Source organism: Pelophylax lessonae (assembly GCF_965119305.1).
Source record: "Pelophylax lessonae genome assembly, chromosome: 11".
Classification (NCBI taxonomy): Eukaryota; Metazoa; Chordata; class Amphibia; order Anura; family Ranidae; genus Pelophylax; species Pelophylax lessonae.
The window spans coordinates 176,235,235-176,253,121 of record NC_138778.1 but is presented as its reverse complement, the minus strand read 5'-3'; the positions used below and the strand labels follow the sequence as shown (position 1 = coordinate 176,253,121).

Here is a 17,887-nt window from a genome sequence, read left to right as displayed (position 1 = left end):
CAGTCAGCAACATCATCACTGGGTCTCTGTGCTTCTCCATGCAATACAGGCAGATCATGGCTGGGGGAGCTGTACATACCTTCCTGAAAACATCACAGCACCCGGCATGGAATGATTCTATATACTATATATATCAATCGAATTATTGTTCGGTCAGAATCACAGTAAGAAGATTGAAAAGAAGGTTTGATGCACCGTACACACCTTTCACTGCTCTGTAGCAAAATTGAAAAAAGTAAAAATGCATATGTGCTTTTACTGTGATTTTGCTGTGTTTCAGATGCGTTTCTGGTGCGTTTTTGGGTCGCCTGCAACTGTGAAAACGGACATGTGACTCAAAAACACACCGCAAAGATGAATATTTTTCCGCAATTGTGCTGCGATTTCCATTAATTTCAATAAGAAGCTGCGTTTTTGGTGCGCTTTTCAAAACCACACCAAAGATGTAGCATGCAGGGCTTTCCCAAATGCAAATGGTGTGAAAAGTCCCATAGGATTTTTCTTGCAGCCCGGGTTGACACTTGTGCGATGCGGGAACCTACTCCAGTGCGGGAAAAAAAAGGTTCCTGCAGCATTTTCATGCGACTGCAATGCGAGTTCAACCATACAAACTGTGGCTGAATTTGCATCGCACAGACATTGCATGTGATCTGCACAGCAATGCGGTGCGAATCACATGCAATGTCTGTGATTTCACAACCCATTTCCCCCACAGTTAGAAAACACCCCCTAGGCTCACACTTAACCCTTTGATCGCACCTGGTGTTAACCCCTTCCCTGCCAGTTTAATTATTACAGTAACAGTGCATATTTTTAGCGCTGATTACTGTAGTAATATCACTGGTACCCCCAAAAGTGTCAAAAATGTCAGTTAGGGGTCCGATCTGTCCACCGCACATAGGCGTGCTCACAGGGTGTGCCAGGTGTGCCTGGGCACACCCTAATCACCCTGTGTGGCACATATTTCCCATGTTTAGACCCCTAATATTTCACCAAATACAAAAAGTCTATTTTTCTGCTAAAAATAAAAAAAATAATTAAAAAAATAAAATTGTAAAAAATATCCCACTGACACCAATCCTTGCCCTTGTGATACCATCCACTGCTCTAATGACACTGCCAGTATATAAACACATGCACACACATGAATACAGTATATGTTTGAGTTTCGGGGTGCACACCCTAATGCAAATGGCTGTGCACACCTATGCCGCCGCAATGTCGCAGTCCAGCTAAAAATCGCTGATCGCCGCCATTACTAGTAAAAAATAAATAAATGAATAAATAAAAATGACATAAATCTTTCCACTAGTTTGTAGACACGATAACTTTTGCGCAAACCAATCAATAAACACTTATTGGGATTTTTTTTACCAAAAATATGTAGCAGAAAACAAATTGGCCTAAAATGATGAAAAAATAAATTTTTAATTTTTTTTTTCTATTGGGAATGTTATATAGCAGAATGTGAAAAATATTGTTTTTTTTTTTTCAGAATTGTTATTTTTTTTTTGTTTATAGCGCAAAAAATAAAAATCGCACAGGGGATCAAATACCACCAAAAGAAAGCTCTATTTGTGAGAAGAAAAGGACATCAATTTTAGTTGGGTACAGCGTCGCACGACCGCGCAATTGTCCGTTAAATTAACACAATCGCAAAAAATGGCCTGGTCATTAAGGGGGGAAATCTTCCGGTCCAGAAGTGGTCAAAGATTATATCGTTTTGGTAAATCTAAATGAGATTGTATAGTGTAGGGCCAGTGTAAAGATCATATGGTGCTTTCTGCTTTCCTCCGGGTTGGGTATCCCAGTCAGACTGATAAGAATAATCTGCAATTAGGTCAATTGATTCTGACGTATTGGGGTTGATTTACTAAAACTGGGGAGTACAAAATCTGGTGCAGCTCTGCATAGTGACCAATCAGCTTCTAGGGTTTATTGTCAGCTTTATTTAAAAAGTTGAAAGCAGAAGCTGATTGGCTACCATGCCCAGTCGCGCCAGATTTTGCACTCCAACCCCATTATGTCTTTTCGATAATTCATAGATCCAATTACATTATCCGATTCTGTGACGCATTGTTCAGATTGCTACATGTGCCTACCATACACTACACAATCTGATTGTACAATCTCCTTTATGATGGCTATACACACTTTGATGAATAATTGATTTCCTTTTTTGATTGTTCTCTCCCAAATTCCAATACAAATAATCAGTCTATAGTAGACAACCCATTCGATGGATATGGCTCACTTAGGGAAGAGGATTTAGACTGAAGGTTAAGATACCATCATCCATCATAAGTTATCAATTACATTTCTGTTTCCGCCATGCAATCTCATAATCGGATCAATTTGAAATACAATTGAATCCATGAACAAAGTATCTCAGTGCTGCTGATCAATGAAAAATGAACAAAATTAATAAAACTGATCGATTGAAAATGAGTGTAAATCGATTGTAAGGAAAGTTATAGCTATTCGATTGTTTGCCGATTTGATCATTTCAATCAGATCACAGATAGATTGGATGAAAAAAATTGAAGCGTGTATGGCCACCATTAGCCCTCATGCACACAGGACGTTTTTGTAGCTGCTTTTACGGGCGTTTGGCGTTTTTTTTTTTTACCGTCTCTGAACTCTCCTCCATGTTAGCCTTTGTGTCCATGCACAACTTTCAGAGGAGTTTGGTGGCATAAGCGTTTAGAGGCAGTAAAAAAAAATGCCCTATTAAGGCTATTTGGCTCATAAAATGCAAAACGCGGCGTTTGGCATTTATAGGTGTTTTTACATTACAAAATAGCAAGGCAAATGTTTTGATGGTAAAACGCTAACGCTCAAAAATGTGCAAAAACACGCATAAAAGCGCGTTTTAGCCAGCGCTGGCGTTTTTTAAACGTCCTGTGTGCATGATTACCAACATATACAGCATGTAGGCAAAGGGCTTCCCTGATTGAATACTAAGGCATAGTTCATACCATACAGGTGCGGCCGCGCAATGCGTGTAGGGAAGCCCTTTTATTTTAATGGACTGCGCAGAGAAAAACACAGAAAAGAAGTCCCTGACTCTTTTACAAAAATACGGCGAACTGCATGGCGCGAGAAAAACTGTGCGCATCTGCGAAAAGGGCAACGCGCTTCTGTGCGTGTCAGGAAGGCGTATGATTTTGCATGCATTTCTGACTCGCAGTTGTCTGAAGGCTTCGCTCACATGATCGGAGCTTGCATAAGGTTCTGCGCGCCTCGTGTATGGCAAGGTGTTGACCTACGGGCAAGAAAGGCTCAAAAGAAGTTCCTGACCCTTTTGGGAAATTGCGCCACAGTGATATGGCACCACGGCGCATCTGCTAAAGGGCAACGTGTTTCTGTGCTGTCGGGAGGGAAAGCATGTGCATTCCCGAAATGCAGTAGTCAATAGCTCTGTTCACATAATTGGCAAGCCGTTACTGCGTGCGAGAAACACTCAAAAAAAGTACCTGACCCTTTTGAGAAATTGCGCCACAGCGAAATGGCACCACTGCGCCTTTTCTAAAGGGCAATGCATTTCTGTACCCATCGGGAAAGCATGCACGTGCCCAATACACAGTAGGTTGGACCCAGCCGATGGCTCTGTTCAAATAATTGGCGCACGTGTGCGGTTACTGCGTGCAAGAAAGACTCAAAAATTCCTGAACCTTTTGAGAAATTGCGCAGCAGGGCAACACACTTCTGTGCCCATCGGGAAAGCATGGTGTTCCCAATACACAGTAGGTTGGACCTACCCGTTGGCGCCATTCACATAACTGGTGGGCGCATGCTGTTACTGCATGCAAGAAACACTCAAAAAAAAATTCCTGACCCTTTTGAGAAATTGCGCCACAGGACAACGCATTTCCGTGCCCATCGGGAAAGCATTGTGTTTCCAATATACAGTAGGTTTGACCTAGCATATGGCGCCATTCACATAACTGGCGGGCGCGTGTGACTACTGCGTGCAAGAAACAAACACTTAAAAAAAGTTCCCAACCCTTTTAAGAAATTGTGCCACTGTGCATCTGCAAAAGGGCAGTGCGTTTCTGTGAGTATTGAGAAAAATGTGCATTGCAGACACGCAGTATGTTGAGCCTTCCCTATGGCTCTGTTCACATAATTGGGGCGCACGTACGGTTACTGCATGCAAGAAACACAAAAAAAGTCCCTGACCCTTTTGAGAAATTGCATCACAGCAAAATGGCACCGCCGTGCATCTGCTAAAGGGCTGCGTGTTTCTGTGCGTGTCGGGAAAGTAAGCGCGTTCCCAATACACTATGCCGCCAGTCACATCATCGGAGTGCGCATGCGGTTCTTACTCGCAAGAAACACTCAAAAAAAGACCTTGACCCTTTTGAGAAATTGCGCCACAGCGAAATGACACCACTGCGCATTTGCTGAAGGGCAACACATTTCTGTACCCATCGGGAAAGCATGCATGTGCCTAATACAGAGTAGGTTGGACCCAGCCGATGATGGCTCCATTCAAATAATTGGTGCATGTGTGAGGTTACTGCGTGCAAGAAACACTAAAAAAAAAAAAAAAAGTTCCTGACCCTTTTGAGAAATTGTACCACAGGGCAACGCATTTCTGTGCCCATTGGGAAAGCATGGTGTTCCCAATACAGGTTGGACCGATCCATTGGCGCTGTTCACTTAACTGGCGGGCGCGTGCGGTTACTGCGTGCAAGAAACACTCCAAAAAAGTTCCTGACCCTTTTAAGAAATTGTGCCACAGTAAAATGGCACCACCCTGCAACTGCAAAAGGGCAGTGCCTTTCTGTGAGTATCAAGAAATAATGAGCCTACCCTATGGCTCTGTTCACATATTTGGGGCGCGCGTACGGTTACTGCGTACAAGAAACACAAACAAAGTCCCTGACCCTTTTGAGAAATTGCGGCACAGCAAGATGGCACCGCCGTGCATTTGCTAAAGGGTAGCGTGTTTCTGTGCGTGTCGGGAAAGCAAGCGCGTTCCCAATACGTAGTAGGTTGGACCTAGCCTATGCCTCCAGTCACATCATCAAACTGCGCATGCAGTTCCTACGCGCAAGAAACACTCAAAAAAAGTCCCTGACCCTTTTGAGAAATTGTGCCACAGCGAAATGACACCACTTCGCATCTGCTAAAGGGCAACAGATTTCTGTACCCATCGGGAAAGCATGCATGTGCCCAATACACAGTAGGTTGGCCCCAGCCGATGGCTCCATTCAAATAATTGGCGCATGTGTGTGGTTACTGCGTGCAAGAAATACTAAAAAAAAAGTTCCTGACCCTTTTGAGAAATTGCGCCACAGGGCAAGGCATTTCTGTGCCCATCGGGAAAGTATGGGGTTCCCAATACACAGTGGTTTGGACCTACCCATTGGCGCCGTTCACTTAACTGGCGGGCGCGTGCAGTTACTGCGTACAAGAAACACTCCAAAAAAGTTCCTGACCCTTTTAAGAAATTGTGCCACAGTAAAATGGCACCACCCTGCAACTGCAAAAGGGCAGTGCTTTTCTGTGAGTATCAAGAAAAAAATGCGCATTGCAGACACGCAGTATGTTGAGCCTACCCTATGGCTCTGTTCACATAATTGGGGCGCGCATACGGTTACTGCGTGCAAGAAACACAAAAAAAGTCCCTGACCCTTTTGAGAAATTGCATCACAGCAAAATGGCACCACCGTGCATTTGCTAATAGGTATCGTGTTTCTGTGAGTGTCGGGAAAGCAAGCGCGTTCCCAAAACGTAGAAGGTTGGACCTAGCCTATGCCGCCAGTCACATCATCGGAGTGCGCATGCGGTTCTTACACGCAAGAAACACTCAAAAAAAGTCCCTGACCCTTTTGAGAAATTGCGCCACAGTGAAATGGCACCACTGTGCATTTGCTAAAGGGCAACGCATTTCTGTACCCATCGGGAAAGCATGCATGTGCCCAATACACAGTAGGTTGGACCCAGCCGATGGCTCCGTTCAAATAATTGGAGCATGTGAGAATTTGCGACGTCACCATGCATTTCGTCGCTAGTAAAAAGGCGCGCATTCACAGATGCATGGAAGTGCCATAAGAAATGTCACCGTCGTGAGTCTGCAAAAGGGCTGCGCGTTTCTGTGCGTTGCATGAAAGTGCGTGATTTAGAGTGCATTCCCGCAGCGCATGTTGTGTCCTTATGTTACCTAGAAAGGACATTGTATAGAGATTGTACAATTAGATTGTATAGTAAGGACCTGGGTATTGTGGAATTATATTATTAATATTATTATTATTAATCATATTATTATTATTATTATTATTATTAATAATATTTTTAAAATTCATATTATTATTATGATTAATATTGTTATTGTTATTATTATTAATCATATTATTATTATTCATAATGTTATTCTTATTATTAATATTGTTATTGTTATTAATATTATTGATATTATTATATAGGGATCCTTCATATATAGAGGAGATCCAGCCCAGTGGTAGGTGAGGTTGGGTGTGTGAGCCCCCCCTGGCTGGGGTCAGAGATATCTCTGCTGTGTTACTTTTCAGCAGTCAGTGTGGGAAAGTTGGACTCTTCCCCCTCCCTTCCTCCTCCCCCCTCCCTTCTCTTTGCTCCCAGCACTGGCAGGTGCAGGGGGTGGGGGGGCGTCTCCTTTAAAGGGATCTGTACCGGGGGTAAGGGAGAAAGTTCACCGGAAGGGAAGGGAAGGGTCAGGGCTGGCAGAGACGGGCACAGGGGGTGAAGGGGAGCCTGGGATGGAGGAAGGGAAGGAATAGGGCACACAGTGATGTGGGTGGGACAGACAGACAGTGAGTACTCAGGGGGAGGGACCGACCACAGGGACACAGGGGGGAGGAGGAGGAGGACAGGGACACACTGCAAGAGCTGACACTGAGCTCTCATAGCAGGACACATCCTCATTCACACCGGGATCAGAGTTGGGATTGCTCCGCTTTGGGATCGCTCAGAATTGGGTTCGCTGAGAATTGGAATCGCTCAGAATTGGGACTCACTGAGAATTGATTTGGGATCACTAAGAATTGGGATCGTTCAGAATTGGGATTACACAGAGTTGGGATTACACAGAGTTGGGATCTATGGACACAGCCAGGATCCAAATATTAGGATCAGGACAAGCGTGATAATTGTAGGATCAGCGGAGGATTGTACAGACTGGGAGGTCGGTGTGTGAGGATGATCGTGGTGCTGGTCCTGCTGACGCTGTGCCTGGGCTGCTCCGGGTTCAATGTGGACACCCAGGTGCCGGTCATCAAGCAGGCAGGGGTACCTGGGGGGATGTTCGGCTTCTCGGTGACCATGCACCAGCAGAGTGACGGGCAGAAGAGATACCTGTAAGTACCCTGTACCCCCCATAATGATATCAATATTCTATATGTGGGGAGGGCAAGAGTACCTGTACAGTTATGACACATTGGCAGAGTACCTGTACAGTTATGGCACGTGGGCAGAGTATCTGTACGGGTATATCACATGGGCAAAGTACTGGTTGAGCTATGACAAATAGACCAGAGTATCTATAGAGGACATGGGCAGAGTATCCGTAGAGCTATAGACAAGGGCAGAGTACCTGTGAGACTATGGCACATGGGTAGAGTACCTATATATTTATGACACATGGGTGGAGTACCTGTACAGTTATAGCACATGGGCAAAGTACTGGTAGAGCTATGGCAAAAAGACAGAGTATCTATAGAGGACATTGGCAGAGTACCCATACATTTATGACACATGTGCACAGTATCTGTAGAGCTATATCACATGGGCAAAGTATTGGCAAATGGAGAGAGTATCTATAGAGGACATGGGCAGAGTACCTATATATTTATGACACATGGGCAGAGTACCTATATATTTATGACACATGGGCAGAGTACATATATATTTATGACACATGGGTGGAGTACCTGTACAGTTATATCACATAGGAAAAGTACTGATAGAGCTATGGCAAATGTGCAGAATATCTATAGAGGACATGGGCAGAGTATCTGTAGAGCTATAGGACATGGGCAGCGTACCTGTGCAACTATGGCACATGGACAGAGTACCTGTAGAGCCATGATACATGGGCAGAGTACCTGTAGAGCTATGATACATGGGCAGAGTATCTGTAGAGCTTTGGCATATGGGCAGTGTATCTGTAGAGCCATGATACATGGACAGAGTACCTGTAGAGCCATGATACATGGGCAGAGTACCTGTAGAGCCATGATACATGGGCAGAGTACCTGTAGAGCCATGATACATGGGCAGAGTACCTGTAGAGCCATGATACATGGGCAAAGTACCTGTAGAGCCATGATACATGGGCAGAGCACTGGCAGAGCCATGATACATGGGCAGAGTACCTGTAGAGTCATGACACATGGGCAGAGCACCTGTAGAGCCATGATACATGGGCAGAGTACCTGTGGAGCCATGATACATGGGCAGAGTACCTGTGGAGCCATGACACATGGGCAGAGTACCTGTAGAGCCATGACACATGGGCAGAGTACCTGTAGAGCCATGACACGTGGGCAGAGTACCTGTAGAGCCATTACACATGGGCAGAGTACCTGTAGAGCCATTACACATGGGCAGAGCACCTGTAGAGCCATGATACATGGGCAGAGTACCTGTAGAGCCATGGCACGTGGGCAGAGTACCTGTAGAGTCATGACACATGGGCAGAGTACCTGTAGAGCCATGACACATGGGCAGAGTACCTGTAGAGCCATGACATGTGGGCAGAGTACCTGTAGAGCCATGATACATGGGCAGAGTACATGTAGAGCTATGGCACATGGGCAGAGTACTGGCAGATGACATGTGGGCAGAGTACCTGTAGAGCCATGATACATGGGCAGAGTACATGTAGAGCTATGGCACATGGGCAGAGTACTGGCAGAGCTATGATACATGGGCAGAGTACCTGTAGAGCCATGATACATGGGCAGAGTACTGGCAGAGCTATGGCACATGGGCAGAGTACCTGTAAAGCTGGGGGAGCTCTAGCAGAGATGGGGCACGGGTGACAGGCTCTCCATAAAGATACTGTATGATGTATTACATGCTTTTTAATTTTTAATTTTTATTGAAATTTTTCTGTTTCCCCAATTGATACAAATGTGAAGACAATGATGTAATTGAAATAATATAAGAAACAAGTAAACAGAATAAAGAAAATATTGCAGTAGTTGGAAATAAAACAAAATAGGGTGAAAATTTAAAAGGAATGATGGAATAAATATATCCCCCACCTAAACAAAGGTCCTCAATCCCCCTCCCATTCATGGACAATGATGGGTCTGCCTGGTTATGGCTGGCAGATTATTGTACTTTACAAAGAAATTCAGTTTTTAAGATAAATACGATGTAATGCTGTTCTTTTCACTGTGGTTGTGTGGTAAAAAGAGAAGCGAAAGTCCCAAAACAATTTAAAGTTGTCACTAGTTTCTATTCCTCTCCATGAATAAAAACTGCCGCCCCGGAGTTCTTTCCTTCGCCCCCCTACATCTTATGGTCTCCAGTTGCCCATTGTTTCTGCAGAGAATCTATTTTTTTAATCATCATCAAGATAAGAGGATCAAAGGGCTGACCTTATATATATAGATATTTAACAAGGTCTCTAACACATTTCACACATTGATAAGACTGTTTACATTGTTTTGATGTTTTTCACATATGTATCCAAGAAGCATTGGAAGTATAGTTCCCCTTAAAGCTGAATTCTAAGCTTCTTATTTTTTTCTTCCCTGGTTCCCCCTTCCTAACACGCTATTTACATTTCTAGATAAAATCTTTTTTTCTTTTCATTACCTATTTTAAAAGCACCGACATCATCACTGGGTCTCTGTGCTTCTCTATGCAATGTTTCCTCCACAGAACTCTGACCTCTACCACACTGAGCACCTTGCGGTTGAATTGGAATGCCTATTTCGAGCCAGCTTGTCCTCATTTAGGCTGAACGGGCATTTAGGCACACTCCACAATCTTGTGGAAAGTCTACCCAGGAGAGTGTAGGCTGTTTTTGGGTGGACTCCCCACAATAGTTTTGGAATAGTATGTCCAACAAGGTGGCATAGGTGTGATGGTCAGGTGTCCACAGCCCTTAGTTATAATATGTTCTTATGTATTCTTACAGCTACAGGGCATAGAGTAAGAAAAGATGATACTCCACTAGCAGAACAGATATGGGTTGATATACTTAAAGCGGTTGTAAATCCAAAAATTGAAAAAAAAAAAACCTGCAAGACAAAGGCATAATGAGCTAGTATGCATCGCATACTAGCTCATTATGTATTACTTACCTTAGAACGAAGCCCCGACACGGACCCCCGGACATCGCTGTGGGCGCTGCCATGATCCCTCGTCGTCTCTTCCGGGTTCGGTGGCTCCGGCGCTGTGATTGGCCGGAGCCGCGCTGACGTCACTCCTGCGCCTGCGCGCGGGAGCGATTTTCCGGCAAGCTCCCGGCAAGTAAAACTGAAGGTCCCCCCGGACCTTCAGAGCGCATGCCCCGCTCGCGCTCACGGCTGCATGCACTGCAAATATCTCCTAAACCGTGCCGGTTTAGGAGATATTAATTGTACCTACAGGTAAGACTTATTATAGGCTTACCTGTAGGTAAAAGTGTCAAAAAGCATGATACTACCGCTTTAAAGTTCCTCTACAAATGAAGTCATAGTGATTAGGAAAACTGTGATTTCTCCACCAGTTGGCAACACGGAAGGGGCATATATCTGATATGTGACAGAGACATGGAATGGGATTATCCTTCCAGCTTGGAAGATTGAACAGGGTATAGGTACCTTCACAAGTCATAGCCTTAGGCCATGGATTCTTAGAGTTTGTCTATAAGTGGTAACCATTAGCATTGTAAATCTGCAATTCCTCTATGAGTATGAGAGGTATAAAGTTGTAAACCTGTGAATGACACAGCTTAGTGAAGGCTGGTGTATATGATCAGAGGTTAGAGCACCCATTTTCAACCAGGGTTTTGTGGAACTCTAGGATTCCCCCAGAACTTTCTAGGGGTTCCTTGAGCTGTGAATGATTGACTTCTCATTTAATGGTGCCCCCGTTAGGTCCATCAGCATCTGGTAGAGCCAACAGCATGACACCAGTGAGTCTTTTTATCTGACTGTAAGGGTGGAATTCTAACCACCACTGTAAGGGGGCATTTTCCCCACTGAATATCACTGTAAGAGGGTCTTTCTACCAACTGGCCACCAGTGTAAGGGGGCATTCTCCCCACTGAATATCACTGTAAGAGGGTCTTTCTACCAACTGGCCACCAGTGTAAGGGGGCATTCTCCCCACTGAATATCACTGTAAGAGGGTCTTTCTACCAACTGGCCACCAATGTAAGGGGGCATTCTCCCCACTGAATATCACTGTAAGAGGGTCTTTCTACCAACTGGCCACCAATGTAAGAGGGCATTCTCCCCACTTAATATCACTGTAAGAGGGTCTTTCTACCAACTGGCCACCAGTGTAAGAGGGCATTCTCCCCATTGAATATCACTGTAAGATGGGCTTTTTACCAACTGACCACCAATGTAAGGGGGCATTCTGCCCACTGAATATCACTGTAAGATGGGCTTTCTATCCATTGGCCACCAGTGTAAGGGGGGCATTCTCCCCACTGAATATCACTGTAAGATGGGCTTTCTACCAACTGGCCACCAATGTAAGGGGATTCTTCCCACTGAATATCACTGTAAGATGGGCTTTCTACCAACTGGCCACCAGTAGAAGGGGGCATTCTCCCCACTGAATATCACTGTAAGATGGGCTTTCTACCATCTGGCCACCAATGTAAGGGGGGATTCTTCCCACTGAATATCCCTGTAAGAGAGGCATTTTACCAACTAGCCACCACTGTAAAGCCTAGTACTCAACACTATTTTTTTTTTTTCATTTAATTCTGTGGGTTTAATGATAAAAAACTGACAACCCAGGTCGAAGCTGCTGTACCAATAATCTGATATTAGTACAGCCATGTCCCCCGCTGTTCTATTGTGTTCTGACAGGGGGACGACCCCCGCCATTGGCTGAGAGAGCTGCTCTGGAGTCGGTCGGCAGACCTTTTTCGGTCATGAGCCTTCAACAGTTTCTATTGGTCAACATTCAGCCCGTGTGTATTAGGCTTAAGGGGGCATTCTTTCCAGTCACCACTATTGTAAGTGACATTGTTTCCACTAACCACCAACATAAAGGACATTCTTCCAGCTGACCTCAGATGTAAGGGGCATTTTATCCACTGACTACCAATGTAAGGCGCATTCTTCTCACTGACCACCAATTTGAGGGACATTCTTCCCATTGACCACCAATGTAAAAAGCTTTCCTTCCACTGACCACCAATGTAAGGGACATTCTATTCTTCCCACTGACAACCAATGTAAGGGACATTCTTCTCACTGACAACCAATGTAAGGGACATTCTTCTCACTTACCACCAATGTAAGGGACATTCTTCTCACTGACAACCAATGTAAGGGACATTCTTCTCACTTACCACCAATGTAAGGGGCATTTAGCCACTGACCACCAATGTAAGGGACATTCTATTCTTCTCACTGACAACCAATGCAAGGGGCATTTAGCCACTGACCACTATGCAAGGGGCATTTTCCCACTAACCACCAATGTAAGGGACATTCTTCTCACTGACCACCAATGTAAGGGACATTCTTCCCACTGACCACCAATGTAAGGGACATTCTTCTCACTGACCACCAATGTAAGGGACATTCTTCTCACTGACCACCAATGTAAGGGACATTCATCCCACTGACTACCAATGTAAGGGACATTCTTCTCACTGACCACCAATGTAAGGGACATTCTTCCCACTGACCACCAATGTAAGGGACATTCTTCTCACTGACCACCAATGTAAGGGACATTCTTCTCACTGACCACCAATGTAAGGGACATTCTTCTCACTGACCACCAATGTAAGGGACATTCTTCTCACTGACCACCAATGTAAGGGACATTCTTCTCACTGACCACCAATGTAAGGGACATTCTTCTCACTGACAACCAATGTAAGGGACATTCTTCCCACTGACTACCAATTGAAAGAGCATTCTTCCAGCTGAACACCAATGTAAGGGACATTTTTCTAATGAACTTTTTATAGCAGGGGGTTTGAAAATTGAAAATTATTTTACGGGTTCCTCTTTTCAGGAAAGGCTGAGTTAGATCAGAGTAAATTGTTTCACTTCAAAAAGTTGTATGAATAACATCAATGGCATGTCTGTGTACCACAATGGAGGCCATAGTATACTCTGCTTCCTGAGAGCCTTGCTCCTGATAACATCTGCACATAGGCAATCAGACCAGTTGAGGAATTTGTGGGTCATATAAATCACTGGTAACAGGTTAGGGAGGAGACACATTAATGGAGGTGAGCTGGTGTAAACATGGCTGCCCTGCAGGCCTTTATCCTTCAAGGCTGGTGGACTTGTAAACCAATAAAGTCTAATTGTGCGTGGTGAGGAAACTGTTAATGGCCATGATTTGCTGTGTGGCTTTATGTCAGGGAGATTTTGAAGGAAGGGTAGAAATATCTGAGGTTAAGAAGAAATGGGAAGGGTTTGGCAGGGAAGGGGTTAAGCGGCAATGCTCTGCAGGAACCTGGCCAGGGAGGGGCCCCAATGACTGAAAGGCCAAACTTTCCTTCCTTCTTTGTTCATCACACCTGCAGATAAGAAAGTTTTACATCCCTGCAGGGCGGGGTGTGCAAATACGTGCAGCATGACGGTACACATTGACACAGCCGGCCGCCATTCAGGTGTACACGCCGACCAATCACAGCGCAGGCTCAGTAATGGTCGTTACTCTTCGCACACAACAGGGAAAAGAGATCTAAGCTGATCAATGGCTGAGATTTGTTTTTCCTTTCTAGTTCCCTTGTGATTGATTCCATAGCATTTCGATTGAAAGTCTAACTTTGGGCAGATTTTAAAGGATTAGTCCAACTTTTGTGATAAAATGTGCTATGCAATAAGGGAAAGCGGGGTTTTATAAAACATTGTTCAGTGGAGAAATAATGAGATAACTTTAAATGATATTCCTATAGGACAAATTAAATAAAAAACCCAGACTGGGATTTTTTTAGGCACCAATTAAACCACAGCTGGTTAAATGTTGAAAATATTTTATTAAACATCCAAAAAAAAAAGAAAAAAATGATAAAAACAATTAACTGATAAATAGCTCCATGTCTCTCAGTACATAAAATCCACCGTAGGTGTGCGCAGCCTATTGCAGGACGGTGTGCGCCCCAAAGCTTAAACACACATGCGTGTGTGTATGTGTGTGTGTGTATATATATATATACAGTATGTGTGTATATATATATATATATATATATATATATATATATATACACACTCCTTTATAAATAAATGTAAAGCATCAGCCCCGGTTCACACTTATGCGATGCTGGAACCCTGCAAATCTACTGCAGGTTCCCGCATCGCATTCCCAGCGCAGGCAGTTCACACTGCCATATGCGAATCGCTGGGGGTGTCATTTCAAAGTTAACGACAACCCCAGATCAGTTCACATATCGCAGTGCGAACTGACATTCGGACATGAATCAGATCGCATAAGTGTGAACCGTCATGCGATCCGATTCTAGTGCGAACCCAAAAAAGGGTCCTGTGCGTGTTTGTGCCGAATCAGATGTGAATTCAGCCATACTATCTGAGCAGTGCGCTCCAAATCACATGCGATGTCTGCCATCGCACTAATGTGAACTGAGCCTAATGCCTCGTACACACACAACGATTATCGGCCGACCGATCGGCCGTCTTTTGTCCAGTGTTGTTGTGTTGGTTGAAATGTGCTCTAGACTTGCACTGGACTTTTGTTGGCCAACAAAAACCAACTGCAGAAGTGATGTCATGTGCTGGTTTACTTTCCGTGTGTTTTTTCTTCTCTGAGCATGTCCAGTCTTGCTCATCAGATTTTTGTCTGACGAAATCTGTACTGACTGACGAACAATCGGCTGTTCTGTTGACGGACAACAAAAATTTTATAGCATGCACACCAGATTTTGTTCGGCCGAAAAGTCGCAGGCGGTTGTCGGAAGCATCATACTAACAAGCTGACAATCGGCCGATCGGACGTTGGCTGAAAATTCACGGCCAACAATCGTTGCGTGTGTATGAGGCTTTAGTCATCCATTGAGAGCGCAGTGCACATGCGCTGGTGCTATCACCGGCTGTTACGTTTATTAGATATTCACTGTACCTACATGTAAGCCCTGTTATAGGCTTACCTGTAGATACAAGATAAAACATGGAGTTTACTGCTGCCAGATCAGTTAGTAAATGGGTAAATAGAAGGAGATGATAAATGGATGCAGAGGGAACGGATAGTGTAGAGGAGAAGAAGCAAATTGCATAGATCAGGAAGTAGTCTGGGAGAGAAGAGTGGGAAGCCCAGCTACATAAAGCACACTAAGCTTCACTGGGACAAGATAACAGGCAGCTATGGAAATGGTGTAACAGTAAATTCTTCACCCCATGGGAATGCAGCTGATCAGCTGTGATTGTGTCAGGAAGACAGAGCAATGGGAGAAGAGATAAAAAAATATACATGCTGGAACAAGGAGTATAGGAGGAACTGCAGGGAGAGAAACAAAGTTACAGAGATAACAAACTCAGAAGCAGAGCTAATATTAGAGCCAGGGTTGGAAAGGGGGGAGGGCACACAAGGAGGGGGAATAGTGAGGTACAACTGTCTTTCTCAGCAGATAAAAGCTGGCAGCAGGGAGAGGGGGGAGAGATCAGCTTTCAGCTGCTGGAGGAAGATTTCTGTAAATGTTCTTCATCACAAATCCCCCTCCCTGTGTGGGTCCCCCTGTGCGCTTGGGCCCCCTAAAAGAGGACCGGTGGTCCCCCCCTCCCCTATCAGCAGCCCTGCCTGTGACATACAACCACGCATGCGTAGTGTACTTTCTAGATTGTAAGCTCTAACGAGCAGGGACCTCTAATTCCTCCTGTATTGAATTGTACTGTAACTGTATTTTCTTCCCCCATATTGTAAAGTGCTGCGCAAACTGTCGGCGCTATATAAATCCTGTATAATAATAATAATTATACTCTCCCCTCGGATCTTAACAACCGATGTGGTGGGGGAAGAAGAGTGGTCTGCGCATGCGTGGTTGTCTACCAGATGGTGAGCGCTCATTCCTTAGATGCTGGTGCTGCACCCAACTGTCTGGTTTTTACTGCTGTCATAGGACTGTGTGTTCAGATGTTTGCTTGGAGTTTAACTTTATTAACTTCATGGCTGACAAACAGTTTTATTATCTAACGATCTCTTTTATCTCTACCTGGATCAGCTCTTCTTCCTCTTTCTTCAGCCCTTACGTCGTAGAATTCACCGATAAGACGAGCCAGGAGGTCGCAGGATTATAGGTGTAAAGAGCTGTGAGATCAGCTTCAATTCTAAACCAGAGGCGGATGTAAAATATACAAATCAAGGCAGCTTTGTATTTAGTATGAATATTATACAAGAGTAATCTGACTTGTTATTAGCCTCTTTCTGATCCTGTACAGCAGGGCTTAGACCAGGGGAGGGAGAAGCAGCACAAGGAGCCAGTTAACTGTGCTGCAGCTCGAAAAACATGCTGATAGGAGGAGAGTAAATATATATAATGCAGCGCTGAAAATAAAATCTTAACAAATATGGTGCAAATTATTAAATGTGTATCAATACCTGCATTTTAAAGTGCGAATGCATGTGCAAATTATTAGATGTGTATCAATACCTGCACTTTAAAGTGAGAATGCATGTGCAAAATTATGCAAAAAATGTGCAACCTCATATAAGTGTACAGCAAAATGGTATATACACTTTACAAGAGACTAAAAGTGCAATTATATATGTAAAAAATAAACAAAGTGCATATGTATAAAGTGCATATGTGACCATAAACAACATAAATACTATGCAATTAATTAAAAATAGTCCATCGTTTGAAAGATTTGTGATATATCCACCACAAAAGTGCAAAGTGCAGATAAGTCCTCTAGAGTGATAACCACCACCGATGCAACAGGTAGATCAAAGGCTTACCAGATATCGTGGACCCAACAGATTATATACTCTTTGGATCATTCAAGCTTGAAAGGAATATAGATATCCCTGTATGGCAGATGTCACAAATCCTTCAGGAAATGATACTTTCAATCCAAACTCGCATAGTGTGTATCCATATGAAAACATTTATTATTAAAGGAAAAACTTACTTACAGAAAGACTGATGATAAAGTGCTTATACATGGAAATAATCTCAGCATTTGCAGTAGAGCTGACGTGTTTCGTCTAAATAGACGTCATCTTTTGTGGTGGATATATCACGAATCTTTCAAATAATGGACTATTTTTATTTAATTGCATAGTATTTATTTTTTTGCTATGGTAACATATGCACTTTATTTGTTTATTTTTTGCATATATAATTGCACTTTAAGAGTCGATCCACACTAGCGCGACTTGTCAGACGACTTGTCAGCCTGACAAGTCGCGCTCCCTCTCGGTCAATTGACCGCTAGAGGACCCGTTCTAATAGGAGCGACACAAGTCGCTCCGACTTAGAAGAAGGGTCCTATACTACTTCGGAGCGACTTGCATAGACTTCCATTATGTGAAGTCGCTCCGAAGTCGTGCTGCATGGGAATGCACAGGTCGCCCCCGAAGTCGTGCACAAGTCGTGCCGCTTCAGTGTGAATGCGGTCTAAGTCTCTTGTAAAGTGTTTATACCATTTTGCATTACACTTATATGAGTTTGCACATTTTTGCATAATTTGGCACATGCATTCGCACTTTAAAGTTCCGGTATTGATACACATTTAATAATTTT

The 17,887-nt window shown here is 43.9% G+C and overlaps 1 protein-coding gene across 1 annotated transcript in view; it reads left to right on the top strand.

The window, feature by feature from the left end:
- The first annotated feature begins 7,025 nt into the window (after positions 1-7,025).
- Positions 7,026-17,887, top strand: part of ITGA3 (integrin subunit alpha 3) — a 168,973-nt gene continuing 158,111 nt past the window's right edge. Inside the window, exon 1 of the mRNA XM_082271775.1 lies at positions 7,026-7,343. Coding sequence (XP_082127901.1) covers positions 7,186-7,343 — 158 coding nt within the window. The 5' untranslated portion in view covers positions 7,026-7,185. The remainder of the gene's footprint in view (positions 7,344-17,887) is intronic.